Source organism: Haplochromis burtoni, unplaced genomic scaffold, assembly GCF_018398535.1.
Source record: "Haplochromis burtoni strain Fernald_Lab_line unplaced genomic scaffold, NCSU_Asbu1 Contig_400, whole genome shotgun sequence".
NCBI lineage: Eukaryota > Metazoa > Chordata > Actinopteri > Cichliformes > Cichlidae > Haplochromis > Haplochromis burtoni.
In genome coordinates this window covers 91806-109194 of record NW_024582761.1, presented here as the reverse complement: position 1 = coordinate 109194, position 17389 = coordinate 91806, and the positions used below count along the sequence as shown (strand labels likewise).

The following is a 17389-nucleotide window of genomic DNA, read 5'->3' as shown; positions in this document are numbered from 1 at the left end:
TAAACCAACTTAATATAACTGTAACCAAAGTAAACTCAATTAAACCCACATAAAGTTAAACCAATAATTCAAAGTTAATTATTATTAATCTAAATCTAATTCGTCTAGTTTAAACTAAAAAAAACCACAATAAACGAAACAATCTGAATTTAAATGCTGTTAATGTGCTGAGATCAAAGCTCTCAGTGAGTAAACATGTTTGTTTGTTTGTTTGTTTGTTTGTTTGTTTGTTTGTTTGTTTGTCTTCAGACTCTATGACGGTTCGGAGAGGAAAGAAGCTCAGCATCTCCATCCAGGAACACATGGCCATAGACGTTTGTCCCGGCCCCATCAGACCCATCCGCCAGATCTCCGCCTACTTCCCCCGCCTGTCCCCCACCTCCCCCACCCCCGTCTCCCCCAACCCCGCCGTGTCCCCGCCGCCGTCCCTCAGCCCCGGCTCGGTGGCCTCGGGAATGGGCGGGTCTCACCTCTTGTCTCCTCTGTTGGCCCAGGGCAGGCCCGGCGGGGGCGGGTCCCTATCCCTGACCAGCAGCGTGGACACGTCGGTGGAGATCAACAGCTCCGACAGCGACGACTGCAGTGAGCCTCGCTGTCGGCATGTGTCTGTGTGCGTGTGTCACCCTGCATCTGTACACATCTGTTTAACGTCACCCTGAGGCTGCTTCCTGCACGGCGCTCCGTCTCAAGTCTGTTTTCATACATTTCATGAGGCTCAAAAATATCGTGACTCGCCACTGTCACGGTCCCAGTGATGCTTTTGGGGTTTGGATTTGGTTTTCTCGGTTATCCACCGTTAGGCCTGTAACACAGCACAGAGGACCATCACAGCTGTCAGTCTACAGTTACCCTTCATTCATTTATATTTTGCAGGAAAATGGCTTCAAAATTGTATTCAAACATGCAAACACAACACTATAGAGAACAAAAGCCTGCAATGAGTTTGAAAGTGAATGTGTGTTGTGAGCAGCTTCATCCTCCAGCTCAGGCTCTGTCGGCTCGGTGAGGATCTCCAGATGTATCTCCAGGCTTCCTGGAGGACATCCAAAGCTCTTTTTGTATGTTTCTGCCTTTGTGCTGCTCCCTGTCAGGATGATCCCACTCATTGTTGCCCCTGTTGTTATTTTAATGAACACCAAAGCAGCTGAAACTCACGAACAACCCCTCTGCTACATACCTGACCAGATCAACACCCCTGCGTGGATGCACAGTAGTGCAGATAAAGCAGGGCTGAGAAACCTCTGCGTGACATCACAGCATGTTTTGGTTCTGTCAGATGGACTGAAATATTTTCTCCACGTCTCTTAAATCTCTTAATTCTCTCTCTGAAGAACAAATCTGGGGCTGAATTATTTCTCGTCTTTTTTAGTGAATCATGTTGTTTACTGGAGGCTGAAAGCCGGCTTAGGCTGGAACGAAAACAAATATATTCATTGTGAATTTCCTTCAGACAACAGTGCTCAAGTCTCCTTTGGCTAACGTACCGTAATCACCTTTTATGGAGATGTCGATGTGGGGGTGGGATGAAAGGTCACAGAGTCTGCAGAAACACCACGAAGGTCGCTCGGAGTAACTGAGGGACCTAAAAACGCTGCAGCAGCTCCAGTCTGATCGTTTCATGGATTTAACCAGCAGCAACCCTAACAGCCGTTCCTGCGCCGCTGCACCGTGGATGCATAATTCATGTGTTTGCAGCTCACACATACGTAACCAACACATTGACGCGTACGCCTCTCGTGCTGAAGCTCGGCCAGACTGCAGATGCTGAGCGTTTTTGGGGAGGCAGGTAACGGCCTCAGAGATGGAGCGCGAGTGCGCCGATCGTCTCCTTCATCCTCTCCTTCATCCTCTCCTTCATCCTCTCCTTCATCCTCTCCTTCATCCTCTCCTTCATCACCGCTTCAGTTACAACACGAGAATAAATTGTGATAAATGAGTCAGGCTGAATGCTCTCAGAGCTGGTGACATGTTTTCAAGCTCCGCTGTGATTCAGAAAGCAAAGACTAATTAGAGGTTTTTACCATTTTTATCCCCTCATTAACATATATTTGTTTTGCAGTCACCACTTGATGATTTTTTTGTGTTTTTTAATAACGAGGCGTCAGATTCATCAGAGCGGGGAAAGCCTGAGGGAGGAGCGGAGCGCCAAAGTTTGACAGGCCGTCTCCTCGAACAGAAACTCCAGGCTTTGATCAAACATAAAAGGAACTCTGGCTAACAAAGAACGCCTTCACAGGGGCGCTCCTTTGTGCACGCGTGATCCCTGCAGCCTCGGGCTTCGCTGCTGCAGAGCGATGATTCCTGCGCAGGACGGTCACAGGGCGTTTTGAGGTTTTGCTGACATGTTCCAGCCGTCGCTGCCTCGGGCTGCTGTAAGTCAATATAGGTGGGTGGAAGCAGGAGTCTTTTTTATTTTTACTCAGTGTTCAGGACTGCAGTGGATTAAGCAGAGAGAGGACGACTATAGGATGGACTCAGAAAAGTGCATCCAACAGTCAGAAGCACTGATTTAAGTTTCTGATGACGACGTCTGATGTTGTACTTACAGAAAAAAAGGCCAAAAGACTCGAAATACAGAAACTGAAGTCTGCTTCTGCCTCGAGATACTAAAAGACACACAGACTTAAAATACAGCATCATTACTACGCTGCCTTTGTGGGACAGTTAGTTATCTTACACGATACAGAGTCGGGGCCACGAGATGCAAAGCTACCTGGATGTGACAGCGATCATGTCTTTGGGATGCAGAGTGAGCTATCAGATACAAACAGGACCTTATGAGATATAAAGTCATCATTAGCTGTTCTGTAAATGTGTCTCATAAGATACAGGACAGACGCTGAGACTAAATCAACAGGCTTCCATGTCTGTGTCTCACGCTGGATGGCAGTTGGTTTTCCCGCCTTTTTCTGTACCAACTGTGTGCAGTTAGCTGAGCTAATCCGGTCGTTCAGTCTGACGTCACTAGCCGTGTCTGGCTAAACTCCGCTGCAGGTCCATATATCAAACGATCACTATGGCATTACTGAGAGTTGAAAAACTGTCTAAAGTCTTTCATCTTTACTTAAACTCAGATTCAAAGTTAGTTTTCCTCGTGTTTTCCTAGTTTTTAAATTTTAAATTTTTTTCTCTATGTGGTCGATCGATTAGCGGCTTCTCCTCGAGAGATAGCGCCCCCGCCAAAAGTTGTGGAACAAACTCATTCTGGGTCCTTCTATGCCGTCTGGTATTCTCGTGATTCTTACATTATTCCTCCTGGATTGTGCCTCAAGATCTTCACATTTCTCATCTAACTTCTTTAACTCTGTAGACAAACGCTCCACAGTGGCCTGGAGAGTGGCGATGGTGTCAGAGTGGTTTGAGGCACAGGCCTGCAGTTCAGTCAAAGTGTTATCGTGCTTGGCCACGTCGCTTTTTATGTCCGAAATTGAGGCCTGGATGCTCTGGTTCAAGGACGATACCTCGCCTCTTATGGTGGTAGAAATCTCTAACATGTGAGTGTCCAGTGTGGCGCACAATTTAGGCTTGATCGTATTTATCTCTGAACACAAGCTAGTTATAGCAGTTAGTAGCAGTTTATTCGACGGCTCACATTCATCCTTTTCCAGTGCAGGTGTGGGGTCCCCACCAGCTGAGTCCGAAGAGGCTTCCAGGCCTACATCGATCGCTCTTCTGAAGTTTGGGCTTCACCATTGTTGAAAGGCTCCCAGAAATATATCCACAGCAATCAGCAGGTTATGAATTTGGCGAAAAGATGGGTTTGACGTGCTTTTGAGAGCATTAAAAGATTTTCTTAAAGTCATTTTGACGAGGGACGTCTACACTCGCACATGCCTCACTAGCGCCCCCTATTTCTCATTTTTTAAAATCTTTTTTTGTTTGAATATTTTGCTTCTAGAAGTGTTCGCTATGTTGATCTGCGTATGAGTACTATCTACAAATAAAATATCTGAGATTCTCAATTCATGGGCAGCACAGTGGCCTCACAGCAAGGTCCTGAGTTCAGGCCGGGGTCTTTCTGTGTGGAGTTTGCATGTTTGTGTGGGTTCTGTCCGGGTACTCCGGCGTCCTCCCACAGTGCAAACACATGCAGTTAGTGGGGTTAGGTTAATTGGCCATAGGTGTGAATGTGAGTGTGAATGGTTGTCTGTGTGTGGCGACCTGTCCGGGGTTATCCTCTAAGACAGCTGGGATAGGCTCCAGCTCCCCACGACCCTGCAAAAGGATACGAGCGGAAAAGAATGGATGGATTTTCAATTCAACTCAATTTATTTTATTGTCTTTATTGTCCCACAGGGGAAATTAGTTTAGCAGCAAAGGCAACAATAAGAATAAATAAAAGTGATGGTGATGATGAAATGAGCACGGGGTGACTGTGGCTCAGGGGGTTGGGAAGCGCATCTGAAGGTTGCCGGTTTGATTCCCGGGTCGTTGTGTCCTTGGGCAAGACACTTCACCTACCGCCTACTGGTGTTGGGTTAGGCTGATGGCGCGATATGGCAGCCTCGCCTCTGTCAGTCTGCCCCAGGGCAGCTGTGGCTACACCTGTAGCCTCCACCAGTGTGTGAATGAATAGTGGAATTGTAAAGCGCCTTGGGTGCCTTGAAAAGTGCTATATAAATCCAATCCATTATTATTATAAAAAGCCACACGACAGTTATTTGGATTATTTGCCATTAAGGAGACGAGTCGCAGTCGGGATAAAAGAAACCTGGAGTCTTTTTGGTCAACCTCGCAGGTGAAACTCGAAGGCAACGAGCGAGTCAAACTGAACACGAGCCTTCCTCAGCACGCGTTGTTATACATGGCCACAGGCCCTGACAGTTTTCTGGCAGTTTATAGCAAAACTCCCAACTGGTTCTTGTTCTTCAGAGTCATATTACCAAACAGCGAATCGCAGGCTCACACTCTGCACAATCTCAGTATCTTTAATGACAGCGGCTGATGAGCTATAAGAAGACTTCCCAAAATCAATAATCACGTCTTTTGATTTTGACGCCTTTAATGAAACGAAGGACTCATCACAACAACCCACAAAGTCCTGTACAACCTGCCCGTGGCCTGACTCGGTCCTGCTCACTGTGTGTTGGGAGTTTACCTGATTACCTGAATTGAAACTGTGTAAAACTAAAACATTTTCATCAGAAGACTGAAATGTACGGAGCCCCTCTGACGACATGGTCCAAAAAATAAATAAATCGTGGCCATGAAATACTATTTCGTGAGCATGAAATGCTAATTTGTGGGCACGAAACACTTGACCGATAACTGTGATCCTTCAGGCCCTTGCAGTTGGTTGACAATAAAATCCAGGTCCTACGTACGTCTGTAAAGCAACTGGGCTCGCAGTATCCTGTTTAAATGTCTCTCCGTAATAATGGTTCCTTGCATTGCAGGCTTTTCAAAATGTATTTGTAGCTCATCCCCAGCCTAAAATAAAACTTCATCATACTGTCTCTGTCCACGGTGCATAGGTTTAGCCTACTCTCATGCTTATGTCTCTACGCAGCTGTCCACGAATTGTATCAATATGATGTGCGCAGGTTATCTGTTTCGTTGCCACGTTAGACCTATTTCGTGGCCACAATTTATTTCTTTTTTCGACCATGTCATCAGAGGGGCTCCATAGAAATGAACTTAATGCCAAAATCACGCCTTTGTGTTTGATTTTCTTTTTCTTTGTGTTACTGTGACTGCCAGCTCGTCCTGTGGCCTCTGCAGTCATTTTCATGTCTTTCTGTCATTTGAACATTAAAATGTTCAGTCACAGCGGCCCTGAGCCGCGAGGTTCACTCAGTGAAGAAGAAAAACCAGGACGTGGCAGAGGCCGCGCTCGTTCACCGTGCAGCAGAGCAACGTAGCCGTTAGTCCGCTACACACAGCAGCTCAGAGTTAGCGTATGAGTGCGGTTAGTTATGTAAGCAGTGATGTGTTAGTGTGAATCATACGTGTTATCTGAGCGAGCGTGTGTGCCCTGTTACACGTGCACGGCTGTGAATGTTTACTCTTCTTTGTAGGAAGACTGCGAGTCACGTGCGCTCTCCTCCGAATTGGATTCCCATCTTCTGATTGCATGACATGCCTGACAAGTTTCTCTGTTCTCTTGCATGCTTTCAATTAAATCTAACAGTTTTGCTCTCTTGCGCTTGTTGACGCGAGGCTTGTAATCATGTTTTCTTTCACGAATCATGGATGTTGTCTGTTTCCTCCCTCTGCCTGTGATGATTCCCCAGCTGCTCTGGGAACGCTGGAGTTCGAGCTGAGGTACGAGCAGAGCTCCAACAAGCTGAACTGCACCGTGCTGCGGGCCAAGGTGAGGACGCTCTGCAGACACCGACACGCTCTTCTTCTCTGTTTTCATGCAACAGGAAGCATACAGCCCATATGGAGTAAAACCGATCAGCTGATTTACGCTGTGCAGTAGCTTCAGTATATTTCATAAACCTTCATATCAGGAATGAAAGACACGTTTAAGGATCCCAGGATTTTAAAGAAAAATCCGCCCCGAGCCCTTCACGTGAAAATCACTTTGTTTAGCTTTTTTAAGACAAGTTATAATCCAATAAGAGTAATAATAATAATAATATATGAGAAAGTTGCATAAAGCAGATTAAACACAGGGAACTATGTTATATAATAATAATTAAAGTCTGCTCTCAGCTGTGGATTTTCACCACTCATCATAAATTAAATCTGCTCTAGTTTCATGAACTGCTACGAATTAGATTCCCTCCACAGAGTGAAGAATAATGAAGGCTGTGCTGTCAAAGATAAATATGAGCTCTAATAGTATTTCTGTGCAAATTCAGATTTATTGAGCTACTTGGACCTGTGGGTCTGCTGCACAGATTGTTATTTGGTCAGTAAATTTCACTCACACACACTTTTATTCGTCTGGGTGCTGCTGCTGAGGAGCGAGAGTAATCTCTGATTATGGATCTGAGGAAGCTGCAGGAAAACGATGCGTGCATCCTCAGCTCGTCGTTGACCCAGTAACAGTCCCAGAGCAGGTGTCAGGAGTCAGGAGGAGGTGAGATAAGAGGCGGCCGAGCCTCGGGCTGGAGACCCGTGTTTGGTGTGAAGAGCAGGCGTCGAGCTGGAGTCACCAAAGTGATGCTGATGGGCGTGCCGTGTGCTATATCCAGCAAACAGCCTAAAGTGAGATGAAACATATGACGTTTTCTGCTGTTTTACATCAGGATGCATTTGGTTTCACTGAGGTTGTTCCTCAAAGTGTCATTATGAAAAACAACGTGTAATTCGTCCCTTTTAAAACTGTTCCTCAGGTTATCTGACATTTTGTTTGAATATCAGCAGCGATACACATCACTACAAACATCAGACTGACAGACTAAACGTACTACTCCGCTGGCACCAGGTACAAGCGTCGCCCACTTTAACCAAAATACCTCCTCGTAGGCGTTTTGCATAATTGTCCAGCCGTGTCTGACATCGGCTCGCTGAAATCTTTGACCTCTCTTCTTTTTAAAATCCCTTCAGCTGCAAAATGTTTGAAGGTTTTTCTCCTTCACACCACGTGGGATTCATTCCTGGCTTTAAAGCCATCACATCACACCATTTCCTGTTTTTGAGTCGTTCCTCGGAGTTATTTGAGCGCCACAGACAGTCCTGCTTAAAGGCCGGGTGGACATGCCAGGAAAGGATGCATATTGTTGTGTATTTATGGAGAATCTGGCTCTTCACCAAAGATCACTCCTCCTTATGGTAGACGTGTGACGGCCTGCCTGTACCTGGCACAGGTTACACCGCACCTTGTTTTGGGTTCTCATCCGTCAGGCTTGCTCGGAGAATCATCTCACAGCTCACCATGACTGTTCACAGATGTTACAAAAGATGGCGTCGCCTCTGCGTCTGACTGCGACAGCTGTAATTCTTTCTAATGTCAAACAGGAGGCGACTCTGTCAGATGCAAAAAGATTCCTGGTTGTGCAGAAGACACACGACTTCCTCTGTGACCTCAGTAAACACTCTCCTGATGGGTTTATGGGCTCGGTCACAAGTCTGAATAAAACATTGAATGCATTTTGTAAATTATGGTCCTTCTGAGAGTGAGAGGAGAATCATCCAGCTCTGTCTAACGAGCCATCAATCACAATCGCTACGAGCATCTGGTACTCCTGGTTTCGCACATCTTACACCAAGACAGTGATTTCAGACTCTCGGCTTGAGACGTCATGAAGAGAGAGCTGAAGCTGAAAGACATCCCCACCCTCAGCACGAGCCCACAGAGAGGGAGCAAACTTATCTGGGTCCAGCTTGTGGCAGAAGATGGGAAAAACCAGGAATATTTATTAAAACTCTTATTCTCTATTTTATTCTCTTCCTGATAACTACTGCGCTCAGTGTGGCCAAACCACCCCATCCAACAGCTCCACCTTTGATCCATGTATCCAGAGCGGGGTGTTCCTAAAGATCTGACAGCTGCTAATCTGCACCACCTTTTTCAGAATGCAGATGGACCAACAGCAGCTCCGTGAGGATGAAGTGGAGTTACTGCAGACGTCCCAGCAGAAACTTTTTGGTGCTGATTTTACTGAAACATCAACAAGCATCAGCTTTACAGGGCTAAAGAACCAAAATCTGCAGTTCCTCTAACGTCCACTAGAGGCTCCAACACTTTATAGCCTGGCTCCATGTTTGCATTATTAGGGGCGTGGCCTCTGTAGCTGACACAGGTGGCTGTAGCTGTCTGCTAGCTTCATCTGACCTGGACCTCCAGTCTGTGTTTGTGCTGTTGGAGCCTTCAAATTATAATAATGACATTATTTGACCCGTAATATGGCAGCTGCGAGGTTATTGTACTAACTGTTCAAGAAGCCTGAGCTCCAGGTGTGCTGAGTGGAATTCTAGTATTTTACTTGCATGTTACTGGGATATAACACTCCACCCTCTATGAAGCTTTATAAAGTGGGATTTGCAAACCACAGTAGGCTGTGGAGTCCAGGAAGTGATGGGTCGGTGTTTGATGCCTTCAGACATCAACAAAAAATGTCTATGAAGTTTTAGGTGTTTATAAAAAAAGTGGATCTAAAGAGTTATTTTGAGGGAGAAAAGAAATGAAAGGTTATTTTTGTCTGTCTCAGAGAACCTCTGAGAGGCGTCTCCCATCATTACAAACACAAATATGATGGAGACGTGTTTGTTTGCTGTCGCCGTGCGCACACTGCTGAGGCTGTTCAGCATTGCTAACCTGCACAAACGCAGCATATATTAAAGAGATTTCTCCTCCCTGCATGTTGGCGTGTGCTGCATGCACCGCTGTCTCAGTGTGCATGCACAGATCCAGAGTGTGGGGAGCTGAACCTGCTCTGACTGCAGCCCGTCGTCTCTTTACAGCCTCCGTTTGTCTCTTGTTGTTTGTGACACTTAAATTGGACTCTGCTGTGACAGCTTGATCTGAATTATGGTGCAGTCGCTTCACCTCCTGCCTTTACCTTGTTTATCTGTCCAGAGACCGTTTGTTTGAAGCAGGTTTGTTTCGTCCCCTCGGGCTGCTGGCTTTATATTTCACAGTGAGAATAAACTCTTTGTTCTCATTAAATAAACAACTCAAAAGTGTTTGTATTTCACAAAAAGCTTTTCATTAGTCACACCAAAGTTAGCTTCAAAGAACCAGAACCAGAGTTCAGCAAATTCAAAAAACGGCATTTTTTCTACTCAGCTCTCTGCCCGTGTTACACATGAGGACACGAGTGCACCTCTCACAAACTGTTTCCCCGACAAATTTCTAAACGTCCCAGTTTTATTTTGGATGCATCCATAATTTCACTTTGCACAGGAACAAAAACCAGGAGAACGATGCTAACGGTCGTCCTTTGTGCTACGAGCTGCAGCGGTTCTCACACACGTCTCCTCACCAGTCCTGAGCATCTCTGAAGCTCCTCCAGGTTTGATGGTGTTTTCACCATCAGTGGGGCTGAAGCCCATCAGTAACCGTCACTTTGGTCTTCTGGAGGTTGTTCTTCACCACAAGACCAACGTGATGACCAAACGCACGTTTCTGGTTGTCGTGCTGGAAGGCAAAGCCATGACCCTGGCATGAGAAAGATAACCGCTGTTTGTTTATCTGAACTCTTTCGTTTCTTAGACGAGCTGGAAGTTTCCCTTCTGCCACATGCGTATGTTTGAAGGTTCAGGGGGCACCGTGTGATGCCTGAACCCGAGTGCTTAAATCTAACTGGGGATGTTTAATGGCTTCCTGTAACAAACCAACGAATGAAAAGGAAATGAAAAAGTAAAAGCATCACAAAAACAACAGATTCAGCTTTGTTTAATGTACACGGGCAAAAAGCAGGAAGCTAACTTTAGGTCATAATGAACTACAGTCGAATTCTGAACACTTAATACAAATGAAAAGAATCTGGTCCCATTACTGAATCACACTTCGTGCTCCACAGCTGGTGACAGAAAGTTGTTGCAGCTCAAAGCTGTTCCTGTCATGTATGGTTTGTGTCCTGAAGCTGCAAAGTCTTCAGATTTTAATGAAGCGGAGATCAGCACGAGCCGCTTCGAGCACAGAGGCAAAGCTCGACGTGCGCTTGTGAAAGCTGGTCCTCTCCTTCCCTCTTAGATCACCGTGACACTGATGCAGTCGGCGCTGCTCTCGCTCTGCAGTGCAACACTAATAGAAACACACGTGAGAATGAAATTGCTTCATTTCGTGAGGGATGGGAGATAATCTGAGCGCCTGCTGTATCCTTTGTTTCCTCTGCTGTTTTCTTAATTTGAGTACCTACTTGAATGTCGGTGATTTCCCTCCTGGCATCGACTCATTTCTGCAGCAGATGAAGGAGCAGTTTCAGATTCGAGCAGGTGGATTAACTCGGCGCTCCCTGCTGTGTGCACACATTTCTTTCTGCAGGGACGAGGGAAAGCTCAGAATTTTTTAACACCTTTAACATCAGCAAATAAAAGACACGCCTGGTAACCGCTGCCAGAATCCACCAATTCTAAGGTTAAATATCTGATAGAAACATTAAGAAGCAGCTTTTTGTGCGGGCAGTGAATCCACATTATTCAAACACGATCCAGCTCTGACCCGATGTTGCCGTGGACACGGGACCTCTGGCGAGTGCAGCGAGTCGCTCTTGTAGGTTTATACATGTGAACATTAACACTGGCTCAGGGGGTTGGGAAGCGCATCTGGAACCGGAAGGTCGCCGGTTCGATCCCCGTACTCTCTGTCCTGGCCGTTGTGTCCTTGGGCAAGACACTTCACCTACCGCCTACTGGTGTTGGCCAGAGGGGCTGATGGCGCGATATGGCAGCCTGGCTTCTGTCAGTCTGCCCCAGGGCAGCTGTGGCTACAACCGTAGCTGCCTCCACCAGTGTGTGAGAGTGAATGAATAGTGGTATTGTAAAGCGCTTTGGGCGCCTTGAAAAGCGCTATATAAATCCAATCCATTATTATTATTATTATTATTATTATTATTATTAGAGGAACTGCAGGTTTTTCAGCTTCAGCTGCTGGAGCCCAAACTCAAAGCTGTAGGAGAGTCAGACACAAACGCCATGCGTCCACGTGAACGACTGTGGCTGAACCAACTAACTGCTCACACCATTCAAATGAAACTGGATGTCTGACACTGATGAACAAAAGTACATGTAATTGAAACTCGAGGTATCATAGCTGTCACTTGTGACACTGGATTGTATTTCAGGTAGATGTGGAAGGTCAGATTCTGTGTGGTGCCTCGGTCTCATTAAAAATGCTGTGGGTGGGGTTGGAGGGGAATATGCACAGAAGGAGAAATCGCTTCGTCTGCCGGCACTGCAAATGTCAAAGCTGTTGAAAGAGATTTAGGAGCAATTTGTCACGATGATCTGCTCCCACTGATGAGGTCAAGAGATTCAAATCAAGTGTTTCATCTGCCCGTGTGGAAAAATCATCTGTCCTGTCGCCTCTTTTAGTTTTTATACTCTGAGATGTGAACAGCCGGAGAAGATGTGGAGAAGATGTCAGGAATCACAGGTTATAGCGGCTGGATTTATAGTAAAGTGGGAATTCTTGGTTTTGGGTTCCTGTTCTGATTCTGTATTTATTCTAATGATACGTTCCAGGTGACATATTTCACTTCCTCTCTTAACTTTATTATTATGATAGTTTTTATAACCTTTCCTGGGTTAGTCTCACGGTTCATGTAGAGGATAGCTGTACCTGCCGTGACGTTCCTCTCGCCATCATCGTGACTGTAATCTGGATGCAATGAAACATCAAATAATAATAATGATATGCTCACTTGCTTCTGTTGTCTGCAGGGTCTGAAGCCGATGGACTTCAACGGTTTAGCTGACCCGTACGTCAAACTGCACCTGCTGCCCGGAGCCTGTAAGGTGAGAGACCGTTCATAACAACAAAGGGTTGGTGTGACAGAGCGGGACGCTGGGATTGGGCAGGATGGAGGCAGACTGTGTGGACCTCAAAAGCTCCAGTTGAAAGAAGAAGAAAGTCCCACTGAGTGTTCAGGTGTTTCTGACCTGCAGGCTGTGCCTCATGTTTCCAGCATGAGCTTGATGAGGAGCACTACAGCACTTCTCAGGAAGGGAAAGAAAAAGAGGAAACACTCAGCTGACCTCCCATCATTCCACAGTGGGTGATGGCAAAAATGACTGATGACTCATTAGTGGCAGTAACTGAAGGATGCTTGTAAGGATGCTCCAGAGTATCCTCAGGTGAAGGAGGTCATCTTAATGTTGTTATGACTGCAGATGCCTCCAGATCACTTCACTCTGTTAGAAACCTTCATGAGAAACGCTTTACTTCCTGTTTTATTTTGAAAGTATTTTTCACCGTGTGTCTCTGGTGTTTTTGCCTCTGTCTTGTTTTCCTCTGACATCTTGCTTCACCACGGCACTAATCTCTGAGATTTCATGCTTTCACTTTCATACTTTGCTACCTGCCGGCTCGTCGCCCTCTTTGTGATCGATACCACAGGGTTATACCAGTGATACCAGTGAAACATGGCGAGGGCAAGATTTGAGTGTACCGACTAATTCAACATCCCAGACTATCAGACACTACTCGTCCTTTAGATCCTGCTGTGTTTGGAGAGATGTGCACACGGAGACATCAGTGCCCTGACGAAACAGCTGAAGGGATAATAACCTTCCTGCAGATGCTACACATACTTCTGCTTATAGGGCTGCTCGATATAACGATATATATCGGATGACGATATAAAAACGTCTGTCGTTGCATTTCACGCTATCGTTTGTTTCGTGGTGTCACAAAATAAACTGTTTACGGTAATATTTGTTCATGGTTCTGATGTCGCTGTAGTGGCTGTATTAATTTATTAAAGTTCTCTCTTATATTTAATATAACCACACTACAGACGGACAAGCGCCTGTTTTTATTCGTTGTCGTTAGCAACAACGACGGTAACAGCATCGCGTGTCCGCTTGTTTATGTTCCACATAAACCTTTCACAATAAAGCTCAAGATCCTGTTGACTTTTCAAAATAAACTGAATAATGTGAAAGAGCAGATTATTTACGGATGAGAAGTAAAAAAGAGCCGCCAGGTGCTAAAAAATAAACCTTAGACTCAAACGTTAGAACAGGCTTTTCCCCGCAGCACGCCGTGTAATAAATACTCACAAAGAAAACGGCGCCGTTACAACTTATGTCTAAAAATGTATCGTTTCATGCATCGGTTAAAACACTCGACTCCAGCTACACGACGCGCAGCTGGAAACACTTCACACAAGTCGAGCTGCCCGAGATTCACAGAATTTACAGAAAATGTTTGTGATTTATATCGTTATCGGACGATAGATGTCTTATATCGGGAGATGAGATTCTGGTCATATCGCACAGCCCTATCTGCTTATCTAGAACAAAGTTGCTGTTGACGTTCGACTTTGTGTTATGGGAAGCCACACAGAGGTGCTGTAACGTAACTCTGTTACAACAGTTCATCCCACACGAACATCAGCGTGAATTAAAGGTTTTGTTTGGAACAGTTTCACAGTAAAGCCAAACTGGGCCCTTTGAAGGACACGACAGCCTTCATCATGAAAGACGGGCTTGAGTCTAAACCACTGTGGGCAGGTTAGAAACTCCTAAAAAGAATCTTATGTGTTATAAATTGTTTTCTTTCATGTCACTAGTTTGACCAAAGTGCAAACTGTTTGCTCGGCGCTTGTTTCGTTTTCATTGCTGGATAAAGGAACAAGTGAAATTCTCTCCAGCGTGAGGATGAAGTAGCATCAGCAGAAAATGAACAGTCGACAGACGTGTTTCTACACATGAAAACGGGAACTTTGTGGGCGGAGCAAACACCTACAGAGAGGTGCACAGCACAGCTAGTGTAACTGAACAAATAAGAGGACGAAGCATCGCCCTCTGACCTCTGTGTCACTTCCTGCTGCTTAAAATGGCCCATATGGAAAAGAAATAGTAAAAACTTATATGTGATTACTCATGAAAGTGGCCACTTTCTCATTACTTTCATACATTGTTTTAGGAAGTATCCAAAACATACAAGTTTCATTATATAATTTTTAAGGGATCTTATATCTGTTTTCACTCTTATATGCTTTTCATACAAGTTTCACACAAGACAGATACAAACTTTATAAGATTTATAAAAATCTTTTCCATATGGGGGATGTTGTTTATTTCTCTCACACCAGATTTGGTCGAGTTGAGTTTTTGTTTTTTTAGCAGCTTGGGTAACATCGGTGTCACTGACTCATTGTTATTTTCTCTCTGCATTTTGATGAGCCGGAGGTAAAGGTGCCACTCTGCTCGTACAGCCACAGACCGACCAGATTTATTTTTCTGCTTTTTCTTATTTCCTCTCAAATATTTGCCGTTACAACGGCGTTCACATAAAACACGGTCAGGTTCTAATAATGAAGTCAGTGTTCAGCGCATCAGTAAAGTATTCACAGCGCTTCACTTCAAGCTTCAAACTCAGACATGCAGACATGCACCACTGTAGGCCTGACTGGTGGCGTGCTGTAGACGCGGTCAGAGCGGCCGTCGGGTCACACCGAGTGCGTTCTGACAAAGTGGGACGTTTTTGAACTTCCTGTGTAACAAATAACACCAAACATGTTGTTTTTGGATAAAATTCATCCTCAACGTGAAGAAAAGTCGACCTCGTGGTCTGATTGGTCAAATCTGATTATTCAGGTTAAAAAAATCGAGCTTAGTTATTAATAACTATTCATTTACCATTATGAACAGTTAGACTACAGAAGCTGTTGGGGACACTCAGCGCTGTCGTGTCAAAGACAGGAAGTTACAGGAAGTTAGGAGGCTGGAATCACGTGACTGTTACCTTTTAATATCCATGCTTCAGAAAATCAAACTGACATCAGTTTGACAAAGTTGATCATGTTCAAAAAGTGTCACAAGGTTTTGTTTCCCATGGAGGTTGTTTTGTGTGAGAGCGCTTCACTTTGAGCAGTCAACGATGCAAAACTGCTCTAAGAATAAAAATATGCAGCTGGAAAAGAGAAGAACATGATACAGTCAGCTGAAATATGTAAAAAGTGATTTTATTCTGGTTTCGTGGCCTCTGTGTTTACGTAAAGCCGCCTGTGAGCGCCTGAAATGTAGCGTCCACGGTTCAGTGGTGGTGCTGGCAGCACATTTTTGGCTTCGGCTCATTTCAGGATTTTCAGAAGCCGTTTCAAAGCCATGAAACGAAATCCTCCTCCTGACACGAGCAATGTGTAAAAATACTGAGGACGGATTGACTTTTATCCTGATGCTAGTTAAGTCTCCGGCACCTTCGCTGAAGTGATGCTTTGATTGTTGCTTTATTAATTGTGCAATCTTTGTGAACTTGAGTTTATTGCTGTGAGGAGACAGCAATGACTGTCTGGGTCCCCAAATAACATTAAAGTTTATCTCCATCTTGGCTCTGGTGTGACAAAGAAAATCTTCTCTCTGACCTGTTTTTCCTTTCGTCCTGTTGTTGATGGGATCTTATTTTTATTTGACTTTTGTCTTGAAGTGACGCAGCCACGAATTCAGTCTTTAATGAGATTCATACCTGAGCTTAAAAAGGTTTAAACACATTTTCTGCACTGTTTGAACTTCTGTGCAGAGCTGCTGAAATGAAATGTCAAACTGTGTTAGTAATTACTAATATCTGTGTGTGTGTGTGTCCTTCAGGCCAATAAGCTGAAAACGAGGACGATCCGTAACTCCCTGAATCCAGTGTGGAATGAAACGCTCACTTATGTCGGCATCACAGAGGAAGACATGCACAGGAAGACGCTCAGGTCTGTGTTTATATCTGCGTGTGTGACAAACACACACTGGGGATAATTCATCACATCTCATTTCAGAGCAATTACGCTCACAGCCATTAATCAGCTGCTCTTACATCCTGACATTCACATATGAAGCTCAGTTGTCACATTTCATTAGTTTAGCTGTCGGAGCAAAAAGCTGCACCAAGATGAAATTAAATGTTGTCTTTGCTGCTTTTCGCAGCTATCAAACACTTTTTGTTGCCAAGATCCTTCCCCGACTCTCTGGCTGCCTCTAACAGTCTGATTGGACTGAATCAGTCCTTCACAGAGTCAGAGACAACAGCAAAGAGCGCACAGCGAGCTGCTGTGAATAAAGCAGTTTGTCAGAGTTATCAGATAAACAGCTGCAGCCAAAAAAGGCTTGTTGTAGTGAATGAAGCCATCGTAAAAAAAACTACAGTAAACATCAGAAAGACTTTTGGGTTTAAATGACAAATGAGCCTCAGCCATCTTTATTCTGGCTGATGATGGCTAACACTAAGCTAACATGGACAAATAGCAAGTTGCCCTACAAAACCACAAGTGATCTGGTAAATAAGTTTTACCCCTGATGAAGGTAAAAGTATGTGTCCCAGCCCCAGATTTTTAGTGGTGCATGTTGAAATAATTTACACAGCAAACAAAAACCCAGAAATTAACTCTCAGTGTCCATAATCTGATGTCGGTGTGAGGGTCCAGCTGTGTGCCAGCAGAGGTTGGACCCAAACGCAGCACTGCAGAGACGAAGCATGAACTTGTGCTAAAGACCGAACACTGAGACGAATAATGGACGGGACATGACAACAAGACTGACAAACACAGGAAACACTGCCGACAACACACAAGCAAAACAGTAAGGGGACGAAACCAGAGCCACTATGGAAAACTGAACTAGGAGTCACTCTGGAAACACCAGAACACAAAAGCATAAACACAAAGCACTGGATCAGCGACCCAGGACAGCGTGTGCCTAACATTATTCATGAAATCACAGAGTGAAAACTACCATCAAGTAAATAAAAGAGCAATGACAAAGATTCAGACCATACGGAGACTCCCCACTTGCCTGACAGGGCCGTGCAGAGAGGTTTAAAGGGGCGGGTGCTCAAAGTTAA

The 17389-nt window shown here is 44.9% G+C and overlaps 1 protein-coding gene across 1 annotated transcript in view; it reads left to right on the top strand.

Moving 5' to 3' along the window:
* LOC102305281 (double C2-like domain-containing protein beta) overlaps positions 1-17380 on the top strand; it is a 30612-nt gene extending 13232 nt beyond the window's left edge. Inside the window, exons 2-5 of the mRNA XM_014330425.2 lie at positions 250-582; positions 6234-6313; positions 12280-12354; positions 16153-17380. Of these exons, the coding sequence (XP_014185911.1) occupies positions 255-582; positions 6234-6313; positions 12280-12354; positions 16153-16308 (639 nt within the window). The 5' untranslated portion in view covers positions 250-254 and the 3' untranslated portion in view covers positions 16309-17380. The remainder of the gene's footprint in view (positions 1-249; positions 583-6233; positions 6314-12279; positions 12355-16152) is intronic.
* The last annotated feature ends 9 nt before the right edge of the window (positions 17381-17389 follow it).